The sequence below is a fragment of the Delphinapterus leucas genome, chromosome 16 (assembly GCF_059928025.1).
Source record: "Delphinapterus leucas isolate spDelLeu-1000000601 "Yukka" chromosome 16, BTC_Dleu_Yukka2, whole genome shotgun sequence".
Taxonomy (NCBI): Eukaryota; Metazoa; Chordata; class Mammalia; order Artiodactyla; family Monodontidae; genus Delphinapterus; species Delphinapterus leucas.
The window spans coordinates 54071742-54094131 of NC_143144.1; the positions used below are offsets into that span (position 1 = coordinate 54071742).

General features: G+C 48.6%; 1 protein-coding gene across 2 annotated transcripts; it reads left to right on the plus strand.

Moving 5' to 3' along the window:
- The first annotated feature begins 1212 nt into the window (after positions 1–1212).
- On the plus strand, positions 1213–21772 carry FFAR4 (free fatty acid receptor 4). 2 transcript variants are annotated; one of them, XM_022569315.3, is made up of 3 exons: positions 1217–1846; positions 9567–9695; positions 19430–21772. In XM_022569315.3, exons 1-3 carry the CDS (start codon positions 1280–1282, stop codon positions 19817–19819), a joined length of 1086 nt encoding a protein of 361 aa, XP_022425023.1. In that variant the 5' UTR covers positions 1217–1279; the 3' UTR covers positions 19820–21772. The 2 variants fall into 2 exon arrangements, with proteins under 2 accessions (XP_089754069.1, XP_022425023.1); XM_089897943.1 differs by lacking the exon at positions 9567–9695 and having other exon boundaries at positions 1213–1846.
- Positions 21773–22390: the final 618 nt, after the last annotated feature.

Genomic DNA, 22390 nt, shown 5'->3' on the forward strand with positions numbered 1-22390 from the left:
GTCACATTGCCAACTCAGACCCCAAATGCCACAGTGATAAGCAAACACAAATGCACCCCACCCGCGTGCCAGAGAGCACCTCAAGGCTGGTACACCAAATTTTTAATAAATACACAGAGATGATTACAAGACAGATGACCTGGTAGCATGGCAAAGGGGAAGATGGTGAGGGTGTGCATGGTGGGACGGTGTCTGGCCAGGGATGTGGTCACTGGGTCTAGGGCCACAAGCATACTTTCATTCTCTGTCTAATTTACCATACAGAAAACTAGACAGCAGGGGTGTGGTGGAAACATCTGGGTCAGGGCCTTTTATTACTAACCAGGGGCCACCCTGGACAAGTCACTTCTTGCTGTGCCTCAGTTTCCTCATCTGTAAGGGGACTGGATTGTCCAGTGCTTTTTAAATTGGGGTGCCAGAGGCGCATTCACCACCTGTGTGTGCATTTGGAGTGTCTGTCTTTCCGGGGTGCTAAGTTTATTCAAGATTTTGGGGGGCCCACTCTTTTTACATTAAAGCATTTTATATCTTTGTTCAGAACACTGAATTTACATGGATTTTAATTATGGTAATAATTGATGAAGTTTCGTGAGCAATTACTGTGTGCCAAGTGTGAATCCCTTTATATGATCCTCACAATTACCCAATGAGATATTATGTCCACTTATAGATTTTAAAAAAACAAGGGCACAGAGAGATGAACCAGTCTACCCAGTCACATGTTACTAAGCAATGATAAACAACTGGTTCCCTTGCCCCCCAAAAAGATCTGGGCCCATTGCAAGGATTTATCCGCAGACCTGTGAGACTTCTCTGGCGAAGCCTGAAAAGCACAGGCCAAAATGATCTCACATTTTGCGATCACAGGTCCAGCTCCGGCACTCCTAAATCAGTTTTAGCTAAATCAGTGGATTAAGGTCATCCTCCGGGTGCCTCTGGAGGATAAAGGGGGCTGGGGAGGCCTTGGGGGGTTTCTGGGGGTTCGCTAGGTGGGGTTTCCGGGCCGCTCGGGCGCTCCTAATCGGCCCGAGAGCGGCCTCTGCCTGGGCTGCCGCCTCCCTCCCAGCCTGGGTGTTTCCAGCCGGCGTTGCCGGTACTTCCTCGTTCCCGCGCGCGCCCCAGGCTTAGCTCGCAACGCCCAGCGCCGGCGCTGCTCAGGCGGGAGGGGGCCAGAGGGGAGATGTCGCAACCGTCTCCCTCCCTCTTTCCCCGCCTTCGCACTCAGTCACCTCCCAGATGAGCCCGCTCGCAGACGGCTGCGGGCCGCGGTGTGCCCGGCATGTCCCCTCAGTGCGCGCAGGCGGCGGGCATTGGGCCCGCGCGCAGCCTGGAGCGGACCAACCGCACCCGCTTCCCGTTCTTCTCCGATGTCAAGGGCGACCACCGGTTGGTGCTGAGCGCCGTGGAGACTGTGGTGCTGGCACTCATCTTCGCGGTGTCGCTGCTGGGCAACGTGTGCGCCTTGGTGCTGGTAGCGCGCCGACGGCGCCGCGGCACCACAGCCAGCCTGGTGCTCAACCTTTTCTGCGCGGACCTGCTCTTCACCAGCGCCATCCCGCCCGTGCTGGCCGTGCGCTGGACAGAGGCCTGGGTGCTGGGCCCGGGTGCCTGCCACCTGCTCTTCTACGTGATGACCCTGAGCGGCAGCGTCACCATCCTGACGCTGGCGGCAGTCAGCTTGGAGCGCATGGTGTGCATCGTGCGCCTGCAGCGCGGCGTGCGGCGCCCGGGGCGGCGGGCGCGGGCCGCGCTGCTCGCGCTTATCTGGGGCTACTCGGCGTTCGCCGCGCTGCCCCTCTGCATCTTCTTCCGCGTCGTCCAGCAGCGGTTCTCCGGCGCCGACGAGGTGAGCGCCGGGGTGTGCACGCGGGGCAGGTGTCCGGGAAAGGCTGGCAGGCGGGTTGCGCCGGAAACGGTGACCTAGGATGGTCATTAACAAAAACAACAAAACAATTAGGCCGTTTGCTGCATTTAATCGTTGTGTCACCGTGCGCGGCACTAAGTTTTATCTGTGAAATTTCACTGTGACCCTACGATGTAGATCTCATAAACGCCCTCCAAAACGTTGTAAGTGGAGCCCCCGTAATGCCTGTAAAGTGCACTGACTATTGAGAGATTAATGGAGTAAGGGGCTTAGCGGCCAGACAGACCGAACTAGGGGACCCGGAATGACTGATCACATTATAGTAAATTCTGCTTTCTCTTGGTACTCTTATTATCACACCTATTTACAGATGAGGAAGCTAAGGTGCACAGAGAGTAACTTGCTCAGGGTGTCTCAGCCTTAGCGCGAGGAGGAGCTAAGATCGCGCTCAGCAGATTCAGTGCGGGCCGGATGAGGGTCCTGCTTTGAGAATCGCGGGCAGGTGTGTGTGAATGGGCCGGGGAGAAAGGGCTTTGTTGACCCAGAGACCCCGGACCTAGTGCTGCCTCTAGCGGGGCTGTGACTTCCCCTCCGGAGCCTCAGTTTTTCCAACTGCAAGACGGAAAGATTAGACCATGGGATCTTACCCTGGGAGCTTTGAATGAAGAGTGGCTTCAGAGTATCTTGGGCGCCCCAAATGTTCCGAAGATTCCAGAGGCTGAGCCCATAAGCGTTATTCTGGGCAGCGCACCCAGATCATTAGGATCATTGCGGGGGTCCAGGATCTAAAAAAGATTCTGCGCACAGTTCATGACATTGGCTCGAGGCTATTCCTGTCCCGCGGTACAGAATTGCAGGCGCAGGTTTGTTCCCTTTGCTGCCCTGTGGCGCCGCTGCAGGGTTTGCGCGCGGAGATTCACCCGGGCCACCTGACCTCGACAGTGGCCGGCGGTTCTGGCTGTTATCGCGGTGTTAGGTTCTGTGGGCCTCGCGGGGAGGGCCGGGGACAGAGGTACGTACGCCCCACGGGAAGGCGCGAGTCTCGAGGCTCAGCCTCCTGGAGTGTCTGCCCGAGGCTGGGTTCTCCGCCCCGTTCCTTTTCCCTACGACAGCAGTCGCTGGTTTTCTGGCCGTGGGACACTTCATTGGCCCTAGGAAGGAGTGTGGGGCCTCCCAGAAGAAATCACAGTCCCAAAGAGAGCCCTAAGCAGTGACCAGAAGGGGTGGGAGGGCCGGGAGGGAGGGGGGAAGGCTTCTAGCTATGAAGGTGAACGTAGGCTGACGTGAATGCAGAAGTGGGCTTCTCTGGACGTTTCCCAGACTGGTCTCTCACACAGGCCTTTCACTGGGGAGAGAAGTCTGCATCCTGTGATATATATATATATATATATATATATATATATATATATATATATAGTTTTTAACACAAATCAAACCGAAATCAAACTTTTCAAACCGAAAAGTCTCTGGGGGGCTGGGATTCTGCCATCTGTCTTTTGACTTTTTTAAGTTATTCTCTCACTGAGTTACAGTGTTTCTGTATTTTTCACAGACTTGAGGGATTTCACAGAACTCAGGGAATTAAAACACATAGAACATACCTTAAGGATATCTTATGTTTCCAGACAGGTATCTTTGTGCCTCCCCCTTTTACAACTGTTTTAGGTACACTCTTACTTAACTGGAAAATAACACTAAAAAATGAGGCTATTGTCACCTCCCAGCCAAAAACCCAGACTAAAACTTCTTGCTGACGTGGACACGGGGATTGTCTGAGTGAGAAGGCCTTCGCACAGATGCAGGACCTTCCGTGCCTTGCCACTCTGTATTTTACCTCTGGTAGGGCATCTGTGGAGGTTGGAGCCCTACACAGCACTTCCAGAATGACTACAGTTTTACCGTAAGGTGCTTCCGTGGAGGTCTGTGTTGTGGTGGTCTTCCCTCAGTCCCCCTTGGGGCTGGGCTCACAGACCCCTCTTGTTTCAATGCAGAAACACCTCCTTGGTCTTAAGAGCCTTTGGAGAGGGATATGGGGAAAGCCACTGGGAGAGAATGGGTCCGCACAGCATCTCAGAAGATGAGGGGCCAGGTGAGCTGGCTGCAGGACCCCTGTTCCCTGAAATTAGTAGAGGTGGGGCCGGGGAGCTTGTAAGGAAAAACTGGGACAGTCCTTTCCAGCTCTCCATCCTCTGTCTTTTTCCCCTACCTGCCCCTCAGCCCCCAACACACACATATCCACACCTGCCAGTAAGCCAACAAACAGAAAACTCCTGGTTCCTCAAGGGCCATGACCTGAATATGTAGGAAACATCTTACTTTATAGGTGGGCCAAGTGAGGCTCTGCAGTTAAAGAAATAAGTTGAAAAGACTGAGAAATAGCAGGGGGAAGGGGTGGGGCCATTGAAAAAAAAGAGACAGAGAAGGATCTAGTCTAGACTGAATTGAGACTCACATTTAAAATTAGCAAATGCTTGTTTTCTCAATCCTCTACTCCCAGCTTCCTGGCTGTAGATTCTGCCTGCCCGCTCCTACTTGGACACTAAATATGGAGGTTTTGGATGGGGGGGACATTTTCCTACCCAAACCACCAGCTGAGAGAACTAACTAAACCCAGGCGCATGCTGGCTCCCTCCCCTCAAGGAGCACCGGCCCGGGAAACAGTGCCTCTCAGAGTTTTCTGTTTATCTGAGCTCCCCCCACAAAAAACCCCCAAGAACATGATTACCTTTGTCCATTTGGGCAGTGAGTACCAAGCAGTCAAGGTGACCAGACTCTTTCAAACTTAGATGAAATGATAGACAGGCTAGAAAATGCTAAATAATTTGGTATTAGGAATGCAGGCTTTGGAGTCAGATGTTCTGCGTGAATCCCATCTCTGCCATTTAGGAGCTGTGAGCCAGAGGCAAGTGGTCTCATCTCTCTATACCTCACTTTCCTCATTTGCCAAATGGGCACAATAGCAGTATTAACCTTATAGGATTACTGTGGGGACGGAAGCTCAGTAAATGAGCTAACACCTGGCACACACACAGTTAAGCGCTCAAGAGTTGCCAGCTATTATTAGTTTCCTTATCTTTGGTTATAAATATTTTAAACATTTTTCAAACAGTACAATTCTTCTGATTGCGGTAAAATAAAAGACTGCCATTTTAAGAGGGTGGACACATCCTAGCAACTTAGACATCTCAGCCGGGTCAGCTCAGCCTTTGCCAGTGGGATTCCTGCCTGTGTATGCTGTGGCCCTGGTGGGGCGTGACCCTCATTGGCAGGTGGGGAGGACTGTCCACCCCGGTCAGAGTGTGCTGCCCATTGATTCTGCAAACACTTACTGAGCACCCCTCCCTCCTGCCCCCGCCGTGAGCCACACGACCAAGATACCGCCCTTCTCTTCAAGGAGGGGCCTGTGGATCACGCAGATTCTGGTCCCAGACCCTGCACAGTTCGGTAACCCCACAGTAACCCCACGAATTGGTGTTCTCATTTATTTTCTGAAGGAGAAGATGCCTGTAGTTACAGAATGGGCAAAGGATGGAAGCAGAAGTTAGCTGGGGTCTGTCTGTTCCTCCTGGTGCCTCTCCCATGAGTTCACACTTCCGGAGGAGCGCTTGGTCCCACTGCTCTGCCCTGCCCCAGTTTAATACCAGGCCAATAATGCCGTCGTGTCCCTACTGAATGTGGATTGGCTGAGGAGACAAACAAGTTTCCTCACATTTGTTAATATTAGAGGATACTTTTAAGATATAGGAAAGTAAGTCCATCTCTTGCCATGGGTATGTTCTTTCTTCTCTGCTGGGAAGCTGATAGGAGAGGAGATATATAACTAGGATTCCTAGTTCCTTAAAATGACTTTGAAGTCTTCCATTTTGTTTGAAGAGGTGGGGCAGGGAGAACTATTTACAAAGGTGTTCCCAAGGGTATTCCAGGAAGAGTCATTAGAGAAGCTGACCGGAAACAGCTGGAATCAGGTGGCATTTGCAAATGAGTCAGCCAGTGCGGGCAGGGGTCAGCACTTGAGCAGTGCCTGTAGATAGATGTCCCCCATCCACAGGAAAGTCTTCCTGGAAAAGAATGAGTGACGTGGGTGACTGGAGGGACATCACAGGCAGAGGAGATAGCCCACAATGTTGGCAAGAGATGGTGCTGGAAGGGTTGGTGGGGGTCAACTAGAGAAGGGCCAGTTACACACCCTTTAGGGCGTTGGGACTTAGGAGGTGAGAGATGGCCTGGTCTGTGGTCTGTGGGGGGAGGGGGAGCAGTGAGAACGAGCTTGTGGTGGGTTGGATAGCTATTAAGGCAGAACCTAGGAGTTCCCACTGAGTGGAGAGGGAAGAAGAAGGTGGAAGGCCAGCACTCAGGTATCTGACAGCTTGGAAAATGGCGGCTCCGTGCCCGGAGTTGATGATGCAGGAGGTGGAATCTTTGGGGTGGGACACTGGAGGCTAGAAGTGCCTGTGAGGCATCCTATAGAGATGCACTCAGGGCAGTGGGGCCAGTCTGGGGTTCAGGAGAAGACTGGGCTGGAAAGAGGAGATTGCAACAGCATCTGCAAAAAGCCACCGTGGAAATGGGTGAGATTGCTGGGGAGAGATGGAGCTTGGGATGGGAATACCAGTCACGGTCAACCACACTTCACACCATTGTACGTGGCCTCCCATCTACATCCTTTCTGGTCCAGACACTGAGCTCCAGCTTCCCCATTCCCTTGACTGAAGCCCCATCCTTCCACGCACAGCTGACACAACCCCTCCTGGATGCTGCTTTCCCGGTGACTCCACAATCCCATCACCTATAGCTCTCTGGGCTTGCCGCTCTGTACTGAAGTTTCCTAGTGCTTTTTTCCCTCCCTGACTGTAGCATAGCCTCCTTTCGCATCCTCACTGTAGCCTCACGGTGGCTTAGTCACCATGGCTTGAGTCAGCGAGTGGTTGGACAAATAGATTAAAGGACACTGTTATCGGCTCAGCCAGCTGTGCTTCTGTAGCTCAGTAACAAAGCAGGCCCAGCACTTTTGGTTTTCAAATTTCCTTTTTATTTTTTTTATAAATTTATTTATTTTTATTTATTTATTTTTGGCTGTGTTGGGTCTTCGTTGCTGCGCGCAGGCTTTCTCTAGTTGCGGTGAGCGGGGGCTACACTTTGTCGCGGTGCGCAGGCTTCTCATTGCAGTGGCTTCTCTTGTTGCAGAGCACGGGCTCTAGGCGCATGGGCTTCAGTAGTTGTGGCGCATGGGCTTCAGTAGTTGTGGCTCGCGGGCTCTAGAGCGCAGGCTCGGTAGTTGTGGTGCACGGGCTTAGTTGCTTCTCGGCATGTGGGATCTTCCCAGACCAGGGCTTGAACCTGTGTCCCCTGCATTGGCAGGTGGATTTTAATCACTGCTCCACCAGGGAAGCCCGACACTTAATTTTCTGGAGTGTATCTTTCCAGTCTTTTCTATGCCTGTGTGTGTGAGTGTGTGGATAGATACCTTTTCATTCGCACCTACACATTTTCTTCAACAATACGAGGCTAATGCAGGCAGATTATTTAAGGATCTATATTTTTGTCCCTAATGTAGAGAGAACACCTTGCTCAATCATTACACAGTCTTCTACAAAATCTTGTTAAGCCTGGAGAGGGTTAGGCAGACATTCTGGAGAGGGTTTTCAGAAAGAGTTGGGAGTTCTTGGGGGTTTTAAGAAATGCTTCTGGGGTCATCTGTTTCTCTGCCCTCCCTCCCTGTACATTTTTCCCATCACAAGCATAAGAATTAGAGACTGGGCTTCCCTGGTGGCGCAGTGGTTGAGAGTCCGCCTGCCGATGCAGAGGACACGGGTTCGTGCCCCGGTCCGGGAAGATCCCACATGCTGCGGAGCGGCTGGGCACGTGAGCCATGGCCGCTGAGCCTGCGCGTCCGGAGCCTCTGCTCCGCAATGGGAGAGGCCACAACAGTGAGAGGCCCGCGTACTGCAAAAAAAAAAAAAAAAAGAATTAGAGACTAAGTCACACTCAGGGCTGGAATCTGTTTCTTCTGTTTGCTGCTTCAACATTTCTGCTGATCTGTGTTGCCCACCCAATGCACTGGAATAAGGGGTCCCTGGTGGGTGGAGGTCTGAGTACAAGCATAGGCTACCTGGATTTCCCAAAGAGCTGTGGTCACTGCACTGTCAATATTCAGAAGATCCTTGAGAGACACAAATTTCTTTCCAATCACAAAAATGTAGAAAGCTCTAATAAACTTTATTCCATCCGGTGTGCACAGTGGGGGTGGGGATGAAGGAACAAGTTTTTAGAATGTCCAGTGCATTTGTAAACTGTCTAAACAAAACAGGAAAAGGAAGCAACATTCTCACCCCCCAGCACCCTCTCAGGGTACAAATATAACTAAAGCATTCTTCCCTGCCTGACTTGCCTTAGCAGTTTTGGTAGGTTCCAGGATACCCTCTATAACCACTCATCTCTTTGGAGATGACTAAAAAGGACTACATCTTTAGGGTTTTAGACTATTATTTTAGGAGGAAATTTCTAAGCTTTAGCTTCCTCCTCTATGTAATGGGAAAAATAACTATGCATTTCAATAAGGTTGTGATGAACATTCCATGAGATAATATATGTAAAGTGCTTCCTGGCAAAGAATAAATGCTCAGAGAATTTTAGATACTGAATAGGAAAAGGAGTGATTATTTGACTCTATTTTGAGTTTGACCATGCAATTATGATACACGTTGGGAAATGATAAAAATTCTTTGCCTTTGCTTAGTATAGCATTCAATAAATATTGGTTAAATGAATGAATGAATGAATGATGCTATGAATAATGATACTACTTATGGACTGTGGTTAAGATGCCTTGTCCACCAGAAATCAATAATGTGGTCTTTTTACACAGAATATGCTCTTAAAAAATCTGTTCTATGTGTCCAGAAGTGTGTAGGACTCTTGTTTTCTAAAGAGTTTTGTCCTATAGTCAAGCAGGCGCTGGAGATTTGTGTTTGGGAGGATAAATAGATCTCTTGTCATTGACCTGTTTGTTCATTGGAAAAAATTGTTGCAGCAGCTTAGTAACTATCCGGTGAGGTCTGGGAACATGTTTCGGGGTTTGCAGTTAGTGTCAAACATTTGAATTCAACGCAACGTAGTGACAGCAGCAAGGTCACAAACCTGCATGCTCTTCTGCCCCATCCAGTGGTTTTACATCTTGATGACCGTGGCTGCACCTTCACTCTGGGGCTGTTGCATTCTCCCCTGGAGGAGAGGCACACCTCACTCCAGGTTTTATATGTTTGCGTGTAGCACATCACTTCCAATCTATGTAAACTTTCAGGGGTCAGATTTTTCCCCTGTAAAATGAAGGTCTTGGAAGAGAAGGCTCAAGGGCTCTTTGCAGCTCAGCCCAGGGAAGTGGAAAGAGCACTGGACCTGGAGCCATGCCTGGGAACTGACTCTGGGTCTTCCCAGCCTGGGACCCTGAGGCCCACGTGCCTCCCTTGGAGAATGGGAATAATAATTATGGTGATTCTGAGGGTCAGAGGGGAATGACTTGTAAGTGGGGTTGTGTGGGCAATGGAAGGGAGTCGGGGGTTTCTTGTCATACCAGTTGTGTAACAGCAAAACACAACAGGGTAACACAACATTGTAACAGTGCCAGGTAACCCCACCTGGGGCTGAGCTAAAGGCCAAATAAAAAGCCAGCATTAAATGACCTTCTCTTCCTTTTTGTAACTAGGAAATTCCAATTTGCACACTGGTTTGGCCCAGCATTGCCGGAGAAATCTCCTGGGATGTGTCATTTGTTACTTTGAACTTCTTGGTACCAGGACTGCTTATTGTGATCAGTTACTCCAAAATTTTACAGGTATGTTTGCTTCAAGCGCCGTGGCTGAACTTCACTCAGGCTTGGGGTATTTCAGATGAACCTTGGCATTTCCAGGTCAAAATTTACCTTAGAATTTGCACCAGCCCAATCCTGGTTCACTGCCCAGATCCATCCCTCTGCAACGCTGAGGGACAAAAGTTTGGTCTTTTTAAAAAAGTTATATCTATGTGACTTTTATTATTATCATTTGTTTTTGCTGATCACTAAAGTAATACAAGCTCATTATAAAAAATTAAAGACATAGAAATGTGTAACACAGATACTAAAAATCTGGTTTACCCCCACTGTTGACAATTTAAAGTACATTTTTTCAGGTTATTTTTCTTATAAATTTATATATATATATATATATTTCTATGCAATGTGAGTATGTGTATGTATATCTGTGTACATATAAACACATATACGTATATATATATGTGTGTGTGTATATATATATAATGAACCATATAAAATGGTCAACTATAAAATATCAACTATTACCATGGTTCAGCCCAATGTTTTTTTTTTAGATTTGAGATAATGCTGTCTGCTTTGTAAGTTCCTTTTTTTGATTAGCACTGTATCATAACATCCTTCCGGATCGGTTCCTATATCTCTGCCTCATTATTTCTAATGGCTTCATGGTTCTCCATCATATAGTTGTGACGTAATTTATTTTATGGGCTTTTGGGTTGTGTCCATTGTTTCCCCATCACAAACAGCAGTGTGGTGATAAAGAATGTACACTTTTAAAAACTTTTATTGAAGTACAATATAAATACAGAAAAGCACACCCAGCATACATGCACAGCTCACAAATTGACCACACTCCCAGAAACAGCTCCCAGAAACAGAACGAGAAACAGAGCATACGAGAAGCCCCTCCTCTATCCCTCTAATTGCTACCCCCCGCTCCCAGGGCATGTGCCTTGTAAAAGTGCACTGAAACAGGAAATGATCTCTATCTTCAATGTGACTATGTACAGGGACATAAAAAAGACTTGCCAGCCTCTTTCTTACCCCTTGAGGCAGCATATTTGCATGCGAGGTGCTGGCCCAGGTAGATGGCATCTACATGTGTTCATGCTCATTTCAGAAGGTTTATTGCGAAATGCTTGAGTCCTCTCCGAGGTTCACCGTTGTTGAATCTTGGTTTTATAGCATATAATGCGTCATATGGCGAACAAGCAGGTTGAAGTGGGGCCCTTAGGTCCTGCCTGCTGTCTGGCCACTGTTATGGCCCTTTTGTTGTAGCTAAAGATCTGTGACCTTCTTAGATGCTTTAGAACCCAAAGCCAGGCCAACCTCCATCCGAGTCTTCTAATCTCTGGATCCTGTGTGAGACGGCCCCCCATGTTAGTCCCTAGACTCTTCCCCACCAGTTGACTTGTGACCTGTTTAAGTGACGTCCCACCTGGGGCTTGTTCAAGGGTATGAGGCAGATTCGGGCCTGGAGCTGAGGTCTGTAAAGTGCTTGCAGTGGGAGCCTGGCATGTGTAAATGCTATGTAAGCGTTAGTTACTATCATTATGTTAAAAGAAAAGAAGGGAGGGAAAAAGGAAGAGAAATGGAGAATGAATTTTTAAAAAATTATTTTAAAAATATTTATATGGTGTTTACAATGTGTCAGGAATTCATTTAATCCTAACCAGAATTACAGATGAGGAAACCAAGGCACAGAGAGGTTAAGTAACTTATGAAAGGGCACACAGCTCATAAGCAGCAGTATCAGGACTTAAACCCAGGCAGTCTGGTTCCAGAGTCCCAACACTTTAATTCCTCAGACATTTGTTAAGAATTTGCTCTGTGCAAAGTGTTGTTGGGGAGTAGAGATTGGTCAAGAGTAAGCAAGTCACATTCTCTATCTAGAAGGAGCTTTAACACAAGAAAGGGAAGGGGGAGACAGACAAAGGTGCTGCTATTCAATGCAGTGAAACCCTGAAACACATTAAGGAGTGATACTGAGGCTTAGTTTGAAAACACTTTGCAAATTGTTAAAAGAGAAAAAGGAGGGAAAAGGGAGAAAAAGCAAAGGGCCATAAAAAACACGGAGACCAGAAGGGGTTATTTTAATAACCTGCCTTTGAGTCCTGAATCTGCCCCTTACTTGCTGTGTGGCCTTGGCAAGTTACTTACCTTCTCTGAACCTCTGTTCCCTCATCTGCAAAATAATGATCAAAAGTCCAACGGTTTAAGATTTTTGTGAGATACATAGGAGATACTCCTGGTGGGACTATGGTGAGTGTCATGCCTGCCTGTAGCAGGGGATGAATAAATTACAGCTGTTGTTAATTGTTAGGCGAGACTGTTCCTCTAATCCTCTCACAGCATGCTGGGAAGACATACTGCTGAGATTTTTGAGAGAATAAACAGCAGGGCCCAGATTTGGAGCACCGCAAGAACATGGGACTGGCCCTAGAGCAGAGCTGGCTGGCTAGATGAGGGCTGGGCAGAAGCTGGCTGTGGCATCCGACCTCTCCTGCTTGGGCAGTCCCACTCCTGAGTCCATTAGAGGCAAGAGGGTTCTGATCTGTCCCTTTTCACTCGTGCCTCATGGTTCTCAGCCACCTTCTGAGGAAGGACTGACTTATTCTATGGAAAGGATATTCTTTTCCTCGGGCCAGGGCCCACCTGGAAACATCCTAGGAATCCTCGAGCCCTGATGTGTCCTCTTATCCATCTGCCTCTAACTGCAGTTCCAGACACTTTGCCTATAAACTCACGGCCAGCCTTCCGTTCTTCCCATCCCAGACCTCAGGACAGCTCCTGGATGAATCGAGTGTCTATCGTGACTCACAGTTATGAAATGGTGCTCTGAGCAGTGAGTCAATGATATAATTTAGATCCCATCACTTCCCTCACAGATGGAGGAAAAGCTAAAACCCTCACCTTAAGGCCCTGTGTGATCTGTCCCCTGCCTGCCCCTCTTGCGTCATCTTCTCCCCCTCCCTCGTGTCCTTGGGGCTCTTTCTCACACATGCCAACACACTGCTGCCTCAGGGCCTTTGCACCTGCCATTTCCTCTCCTGGATCTCTCCCCCCCAGACTTCTGCATGGGCCACTCCCCCGCTTCATTTAGGTCTCTGCTCAAAAGGCTCTTCTCCAGAGAGATTCCCCATCATTCTCTAGTCCCTGATCCTGATTTATTTCTCTTCAAAGCACTTCCAACCCCTGTCATATTCCATTTGTGTGTATTTACTTGCATATCATCTGTCTTGCCCACTAGAATGCAAGCTCCCTGAAGGCAGAGACTTTGTTTTGTTTACTGCCATAGTCCTGTGCCTAAAATAGAGCCTGGCTTATTCATTGTAGGGGCTTAATAAACACTCATTGAATGAGTAAGACACAAACTTTGATCACACTGAAAGGGCCAACAGCACCTTCTCCTTTGGGACAGTGGGAAAACGACTGGACAAAGAGTCACGAGCCCCAGATTCTAGTCCAAGCTTTATTACTGTGTGACCTTAGGCAAGTCGCTTAATGAATGTGGGCCTCAGTTCCCTCTGGAGCCAAATGGGCCTCAGTGAATCATTTAACACAATAAAATGAGAATTGCAGGTATGATAATGCTTTGAACAAACTGTTAGACTTTAATATGAAAGAGATCTAATGTGATTTTGAAAATTGCAACATTAATGCAAATATAAGACTTTCAGAAGATTACTTTCCACCCCACTGGCAAAACTGACTATTGACCATATCCCAGGAGGACTATTACATTTGTTCTCACTTTGCTCCTGTTTGTAACTTGGAAGCTGGTAAGCTGCCAGGTGGAGAGCCTGGGTGGGGCCGCCTAGCTTGCGTCTCTCTTCCTCTGAAGATACTCATAACTCAGAGACCCTGAATCAGCCTTTCTGCTGAGCTTTTTCTATCAAGAGCAAAACTCTGTAAAATCAATTGAACATCAATATTAATTAGCTATATTCATAGAGACACAATTAGCAAATCATTTGAAACCATAGGACAGATAACTACACTACCGACCCTTTTCCCACCAGCCCTACCTCTCACCTGTCACTGCTGCCTCTAAGTCAGGTACCATCTCTAGGCCTGAGAAATGTCTCTTTCAAATCACCCTGACTTTTATTCCTCACAAGCAGAGTGTCCCCTAAAGCGTTCTCTAGAACTCCATGGGATGTTAGATGTTAGAAAGGGTTCTATGATCAAAGGAGTTTGGAAAATGCTGGGTTAATCAAAGTTAAATGGGTTTCTTTGCTGCAGGCCTTCTCAGAGCCTTTATTATGCTCATGAACTTTGAGAATCTCCATCTCTGGAATAGAGTAGGCAGCATTGCTAAACCCGACTGCAGACCGCCTTTTCCCCACAGAGCTCTCTCTGGGCTGGTGCTCCACAGACTCTCCTTTGGGAACCGCCATTCTCAAGCCGCTACCCTGGTTGCTGGCTCTGCCCTGGGTGAGCACTGAGAGGAGGCTTCACTGGGGCTCTTTTTTTCTGGGGCTGCTTCAGTTGCTCATGGCAATGGCCTTTATCACCCTCTGCCTTCCCTGCTTCCTCTTTCCTCCTGACTCAGGCGTGCTCTACATCTCCAGTGGCTTTTTCCTATCAACAGTTTCCCAGGGTAATAGTCTCCAGGCCACTCCTCAGTGCCTTTGATCAGGCTGACCATGCTTGCTGGTGGGGCTTGGTTTATATTGTCACCCAGTAACCAGCACCATGGCAGGCTTTGTGACAGCTTATAGGTTTCTTGGTCCCCCTCTCCCTTCACCCCCAGGCCCCTCACCACCCAAACACTAGAATGGAAGTGCGGGGTGGGCAGTGCTACCTTGTTTCTTGCTGTGCATCCGGCACCTGTAGGAGTGTTGGCCACATAGTAGGGGCTCAATAAATATATGTTGAATGACAGAGTGAGTGTCTGGCCTGAAGTTGGAAAACCTTCACCTATCTCAGGGTGTAACTGGGAAGTGAAATCCCTTTCGACTAAATGTGAAGGTCTTAGGTAGTGAACACGTGGCCCTTCCTTTCTCCATGCCTGGATCTCATTCCCCAGCTTTGGGGCCTGCTTGCCGGTGATGGAAGGGGAGGTTGGTCCTCTGGAAGGATGGAGTCTGTTGTCTGATGATTCTAATAGGGAGGTTGTGGATTGACCAAGCAGCCCTCAGAGGAGACCCAACCCCAGGGGCTGGAGCTGGGTCAGTGGGAGCGACCTCTCCCCACATCCACCTGTCCGCGGCTGTGGTCTGGTGGCGTGGGGTGACAGAGGGATGTGGGGTGGGGAGAAGCTTTGCTCGTAGCCTTCAGATGCTCATGTGAATGTGAAGGCAGAGAGTCTCAGGCAATTTAAAAGTGACTTTTCAAAGGACTGGGGGAGAAACTCCAAGCCTGTTGTCCTAGATGAGTAGTTCTCATACTTTAGTGATTGAGAATAACCTGGGGAGTTTATAAAAAGTGCGGATTCCTAGGCCCACTCAGACCCACAGAATCAGAGTGTCTTCTGAAGGTGGGCCGAAGCATTTACATTTTATGGAGTGCCAGTGACCCTGATGGTGGTGGCCGTGGGCCACGTTCCCGGGAGCTCTGTCCTCTGTCCTGGTAGTGGCAGTGGTGTGACTGGCGGTGAAGAGCGTACCCCCTGAGGTACCCTTCCCCCACTTGACCGTGAGGCCTTGAGCAAGTCACTTCACCTCTCAGGGCCTCCGTCTCTTGTCCCCAAAATGAGAGCATACCCCACAGGCTTGTTTTAAGGATTAAAGTTAATCCTCAAAAGTTTATCGAGCTTTTAATTTGATCTAAAAGCACAGCAAGCATTCAGTGTAATGCCAGAGACACTTTAAACCCTGAACAAAAGACGACTAGTCTTGTCATCTAATGTGGGGAAGGGAGCAGGGAGGAGCTGCATTTTATTATAATGGGCCCATTTTCCTTCTCACTCCCTCAGAGCTGTGGGAACTGCGGATGGAAGGAAATAGGGTAGCATCAGTCAGTGCTAAATAAAGAGCCAAGCACATGTTCACTTGGCCCGTGAGTCAGTTGTTTTGCTGTCTGCTCACGGTCATTGTCAGACACTTGCCAGAGCCCCTGACCACAGCAGCCACAGGGCTGCCCAGCCCCAGGGAGCTGCAGTCTGGTGGGACTCAGAGGTAAGAATGATGCTTCAACATCTACCGTAGAATATGTGGCAAGTGCCACGTGAGTACCTGAAACAAAGCGCTGCAGGATGCCAACGGCAGATGAACCAGGATGCCCTCCCGGAGTCCCTGGCATTAGAGCTTGGAGTTACAGGCTGGATGGAAGGATTTCCACTGACAGAGATATTAGAGGGTGGGAAGGAATTAGTTTAAGTTTAAGCATGGACTGGAGTCAGACTGCCAAGGTTTGAAGCCCAGCTCTGCGACTGCTTAGCTGGGTACTGTTGGGCAATTTCCTTAACCTCTTTGAGCCTCAGTTTCCTCCTCTGTAAAATGGGGATCATCACTTATCTACAAAACAGAAATAGAGTTACAGATGTAGAAAACAAAATTATGATTACCAGGGGGTAAGTGGAAAGAGGGATAAATTGGAAGATTGGGGTTGACATACACACACTACTATATATAAAGTAGATAATTAATAAGGACCTACTGTATAGCACTGGGAACTCTACTCAATACTCTGCAATGGCCTAGACGGGAAAAGAATCTAAAAAAGAGTGGATATATGTATATGTATAACTGATTCGCTTTGCTACACACCTGAAACTAACACAACATTGTAAATCAACTATACTCCAATAAAAATTAAATTAAAATAAAATAAAGCAAAATAAAATGGAGATCATCAAAGTACGTATGTCACAGAATCGTTAGGAGAATTTAAAGAGATAAACCAAGTGATATGTACAAGGATTTGGCACATAGTAAGTGCTCAATAGGTATGAACTTCCATCCACATCATTCATTCAAAAAATATCTAGGGAACTCCCTGGCGATCCAGTGGTTGACTCCCGACTTTCACTGCCAAGGGCCCAGGGTTCAAGTCCTGGTCGGGGAATTAAGATCCCGCAAGCTGCACGGTGAGGCCAGAAAAACCCCAAAAGAACCCCCAAAACCAAAAAAAAATATCTAAAAGACACTGTACCAGGGACTCCATCCTTCTTGGAAGAGCAGTGTGGACAGCACTAGCAATGAGGCTGCTGTTGGAATCATCCTCGTGTGCCCACCAGGCTGCACTTAGCCTACTCAGAAGTGGTGCCATTTCCCCTGCAGCCTACCCACCTGCCCCTGGGCAGCTGTTACCCTCCCAGGTCAATCATCCAAGGTCTCAGGTTCACCAGCTTTCACCTGAACACATATTCTAACTTTGATTCTACACAGCACCTTCCAGCTTAGATGTGCCAGTGTGGCTTTTAGCCTATGGGTCTGAGCAGTCACCCCGCTGCAGAGCAGGGGGGCGGAAGTGGAAGGCAACTCCAGGAAGAGGGCTGGAGCCTTTTATGATATCGCTCATCTTCAGCTCACCTGAGCTGGAGTTTCACAGATGGGGGCTTTGACCATTCATCATTAGCAGAGTGACCTTCAACAAGCTACTCACATTTCCCGAGATTCAATTTCCTCATCTCTGGAGCGAAGAAAATAATAGCACGAATCCAACGAGCAGTTTTGAAGATTAAATGTGGCAATTTATAAAACAGATGCATTGTACAGTGGCTGGCACACAGGGGGCCTTTCGTGAAGCTCGGTGATCCTGATTCCTGTTGTTCTTGGCGGGGAGTGGGTGGGAAGGAAGGGGTTCTGTTCATTCAGCACCTGTTGCCTGGGTCCCCGTCACCTAGAAGTGGACCAAAACTACTACACAGAAGCAGCTGTATTTAATCACAGGAAAATTAAATGGTTACCCTTTAATTAGCTAATTAGAAGTATTCTAAAGAGAATATTTTAAGCCATTCGGGTCTTGGAGTTAATCTTGCCCCAAATTTGAATGATTCTGATTACTTTCTAATTGCTTCATCTCTTGAGATTCAATAATTTTAGGGGAATGGTCCTAGGAAGGCCCGGGCAGAGCTAACGAACAATAAGAGTTTTGGGGCTTCCCTGGTGGCGCAGTGGTTGAGAGTCCGCCTGCCGATGCAGGGGACACGGGCTCATGCCCCCGTCCGGGAAGATCCCACATGCCGCGCAGCGGCTGGGCCCATGAGCCATGGGCGCTGAGCCTGCGCGTCCGGAGCCTGTGCTCCGCAACGGGAGAAGCCACAACAGTGAGAGGCTCGCGTACTGCAAAAAAACAAACAAACAAACAAAAAAAGGGTTTTGGCTATTAAAGTCTCCAGACATGTAAGCACTCATTGTGTGCCCAGCAGCCTGCTCCTGCAGGAGAAGCAGGACACAGGGCCAGACTAAGCAAAGGCAAGTAAGCAAGCACCACGAATGTGGCAAGACATTCGGAATTGGATCTCTTACCTGGGACAGAGGTCACAGGCTGGAACAAAGCATGTCAGGCTAGTGGGTGCAGGGCCCCATTTTAGAGGAAAATTAGAATTAGGCATAAGCGCGGGACTCTGTATGTATCCCCGGGGCAGTGTGAGCCTAAGCACTGGGGTCTTTAGAGCCTCTGGGGAGGCCCCACCTTCTCTCTCACGGACTCAGCTTCTGTGGGGCTTTTGCCCTCTGATGTGAACAGTTCTAAGGCTCCTGTTTTCAAAGTACTTTGGCTAAACCCTCTCTCTGGAGGGCCTGTTTCTTCACCTGTAGAATGAAGGTGTGGAGTAGGCCTTGGCTACTCAAAGTGCAGTCCTCGGGGCATGCAAAATCAGAATCTACACTTAAATAAAATAGTGCTGAATGCCTCACAGGCAGAGTGAAGTCTGAGAAGTGCTGCTCCAACCATGCATGGGGCAATCTAGCTCCAACATTCTGGTTCTGAGATGTTATGAAGCATTTGTCTGTTCCAAAAATACTGTTTTTACGTGGGACAGTGGGGTGAGAGGACATGCAGGGCTTTATTTTAATCTGGTTAGCCTGCCTCAGTTGATGGGCCATATGTCCAAGGCGGCCCACAGCCAATTAGTAGCCAGCTTCTCTGATGGATGCTGAAGCAAGACCCTCTAACTGACCAGAAGAGACTGGGCAGAAGGTTCGGAGAGCAGTGCCTGCAAGGGCTCCTGAAAGAAGAGTCCAGAACACCCTTCTGAACCCATGTCACCTTGCCAAGTTGCCTCCTTGCCCACAATCCCTCTGCTCTAATGCTGACCCTGCTCATTAGTACAAAATATTAGAGGTCCTTTCAGTTCCACTGTTGAGAATTTATTCTACTGATATGCTCATCTAGGTGTGCAAAGATAGGCACGAGGATGTTTATCCTACCAGCTGTCACCTCTCCCCTGGGGGCATAAATGGGAAATGGTTTCAGTTTTTCAACACGTGTCACTAGCAGTGCTCTGGCCAGCTCCTCTTTCTTCCTGGGAAAGGGAGTCTTGAATGACACCTGAATCTGTGTTCACACATCTCTCTTCTAGACCATTGCATTCTGGCTTTGCACTTCCCCTCGTCAACACTATTTATAACACGGATGATCTGCCTTATTTCTCAGGAGGCCAGCTGACCAGCGCATCCTAAGCGCGGGCAGCGAGCCAGGCCTCTGAGAAGGGAGCTCTCTCCGCACAAAGCCCAAAGCCAAGTAGTCCCAGTGCAGCGAGAACGGCAGATTCCAACTCCTGGGCCTCCTCTGCCCCTCCAGGATCAACACTGCCGATGTCCTGCTGTAAACTGTGGCGCCGGCTCTGTTTTGTGTTCCTGCAGATCACGAAGGCGTCAAGGAGAAGGCTCACGATGACCCTGGCTTCCTCGGAGAGCCACCAGCTCCGTGTGTCCCAGCAGGACGTCCGGCTCTTCCGCACCCTGTTCCTGCTCATGATCTCCTTCTTCGTCATGTGGAGCCCCATCATCGTCACCATCCTCCTCATTCTGATCCAGAACTTCGAGCAAAACCTGGTCATCTGGCCGTCCCTCTTCTTCTGGGTGGTGGCCTTCACCTTTGCCAACTCGGCCGTCAACCCCATTCTCTACAACATGTCACTGTTTAGGAACGAATGGAGGAAATTTTTTCACTGCTTCTTCTTCTCAGAAAAGGGAGCCATGTTTACAGACACATCTGTCAGAAGAAATGATCTGTCTGTTATTTCCAGCTAGTTAATTTTTCTCTGTAGGCGTCTATTTGTCACTCTCTGGCAAGCCATGGTGTGTTTTCAAAGGGAGTTCATTTCCAGGACGGTCGCACCAGGGTACCTGCTTTAAGAAAATGTAACCTATGCAAATGTACATTTACAGCACCAGTAGATTGAGGGGTGATCATTCAGTATAACAATTCTATCCTTTATAAAAGTATTTGCTGTGGGTTCCTTTTCAATATGAACTTTTTCAGTGTGTAATATGATTAAGTTTAATAATTTTTACTTGTAACTGTTCAGCAATCTCATCTCCTACACGTAAAGCCACGCCTTGCCGGTTTCCTGAAGTGAGTCTTGGAACAGGTCCAGGACCCAGATCTTTGCTCTGAAGAGTCATGGCCACTCTAGCTCCCCACCCTGGATTTGCAAGGCTGCAGGATCATTCATTAACGTCAAGAGCGCTTGAGGAATTTCCAAGGAACAAGGATTTAATTTCCAAGGAATTAAAGGTGACTTTATTTTTCATTTATAAAGGGATGCCATGGACCCCTTTAGGAGAAGCTTTGTCATGAAGTCAGAGAGGAGGTCGGATGACTGCAAACATTTGACAGTGAGAAAAGGAGTGATTCCCTTCGTTGATCCACCTGTCAGATGCCTCTTAAGCACATGCTGTGGCCGATGTTCTTGGTGGTGGGAATACAGCAGTGAACCAGACAGCCATGGCCCCTGCCCTCATGGAGCTTACTTATCTTCTAGGTGCGGGCAGCGAAAAACCAAACATAAGTCAATAGACAATATAGTGTTATGGAGTGAATTAGCGTCGTGAAGAAAATGGGACAGTGATGGCAATTTAGATGGGGTGTTGAGGGGTCTGCGAAGACCGTTCTAAGGGGTATATTTGAGCCAAAAGGTAAACCACAAGAAGGAACCAGCCATGTGAATCCAAGGGAGTGGGGCTTTGCAGATGGAGCAGACGCTGGTGCTGGTGCAAAGAGGCTTGTGTACTTGTGGGACAGAAAGAAGATAGGTGTAAACAAAGCAAACTATTGGCTGAGCCTCCTGTATGCCGGGCAATGTCCTTGATGCCAAGACAGAGGGATGCTGTGCTGGAGACCATCAGTTGTGACCAGAGAGGTTACAGGGCTGGATTACACAGGGTCTGGGAGGCTACCATAGAGAGTTTATTCTGTGTTCAGTGGGCAGCCACTGGAGGTTTGCAAGTGGATGCTGATGTGACCTGCTCTACTGGCTGCTGTGCAGGGAATGAACTTTGTGGAGCAGGAATAAAGATGGAGACCAGTTAGGTGGCTGTTGAAGCAGAGAAAGAAGATGGGGAAGTTGGAGGTGGGTGGCATCCGTGGGGGATTGTGAGAAGTGATCCTGGGACATACTTTGGGAAGGCAGAGCAAACATGATTTATTGATGGACAGGATGCAGATTAGGGGGGAAAGAGAGGATTCAGGGGTGACTCCTGTCAGTGATTGGATGGAGAGCAGGCAACAAAAATGGGGAAGACTAGGAGAATGGGAAATAGAAGGACCAAGAGTTTCATTGGGGGCATTTACACGTGAAACCCCAGTGAGATCCAAATGGAGAGCAGGCAGTGGGGTGCAGGGATGTGGGGTGTGGGCCTGAATATACAACGTTGGGAGTCACCAGATAGTGTTTGCAGATTTATGCCTTTATGAAATGTCCCTGGGAAGAGAGAGAGAGAAGAAACCAGAGCCAGCGAGAACCCAGGGCTACGCCAGCACTTGGAGGTTGGGCCAGTGGCTGGAACAGTAGCTCAGGGCCTGGCACATAGGACATGCTCAACCAATCTTTGTCACCAAGTAAATCAGAGCCAGTAGTTGTCTTTGCTGGTGGAGTTTCTTGAGCAGCTTGCTTTTGAAGTAAGGTTTATTACAAGCTTGAGGACTAGAGGACAGGGATCTTTTGTTCATCTTTCGTTAATAAATTTGGTAAATTAAAGCTGCTTTTTGAAGTGATGTGTGGCTGTCTTCTGGGTCGCTGGGGTGACACCTGAAGGGCCAGGCCCTGATGGCCCCTGTTCCGTGTGAATGACAGGTAGAGCTTTCCTGTGCACGGTCCCCTGCCTTCCCCCTTTCTGGTGGGAGAACAAAGCACATTGATTTGGGGCCCCCAGGAGCCTCCGTGGCCCCGATATGCCAGCACCCACGCAGAGCTCTCCTCACACACGGGAGAGAGCTGCCCTTCCCTGCTTCTGACACATCTCAGAAATGTCAGCCTGGCACCCTAAGTGCTCTAACTGAACCCTCGCTGCAGCCCATCAGGCAGACACTGTTTCCCCATATTTCACAGGAGGACAGTGAGGCTCAGAGAAACTACACAACCAGCCCCAAATCATACAGCTAATTACATCTGAGCAGAATTCTGAAGTAAAACCAAGACACTGGTACCAAAGCCTTGATGCCTTTTTAAGATGATGAACTGAGGCTCCTAGGAGCTCCTGGGAAACTGAGGCACGTGGCTTTGTATGCAGCTATACGTTAGTGTTCACAAGTGCTGCTAATGGTGTGGGACACTGGTGTCCTGCCCCGGACCCAGCTACTTCCCCTTTCCCGCACACTGT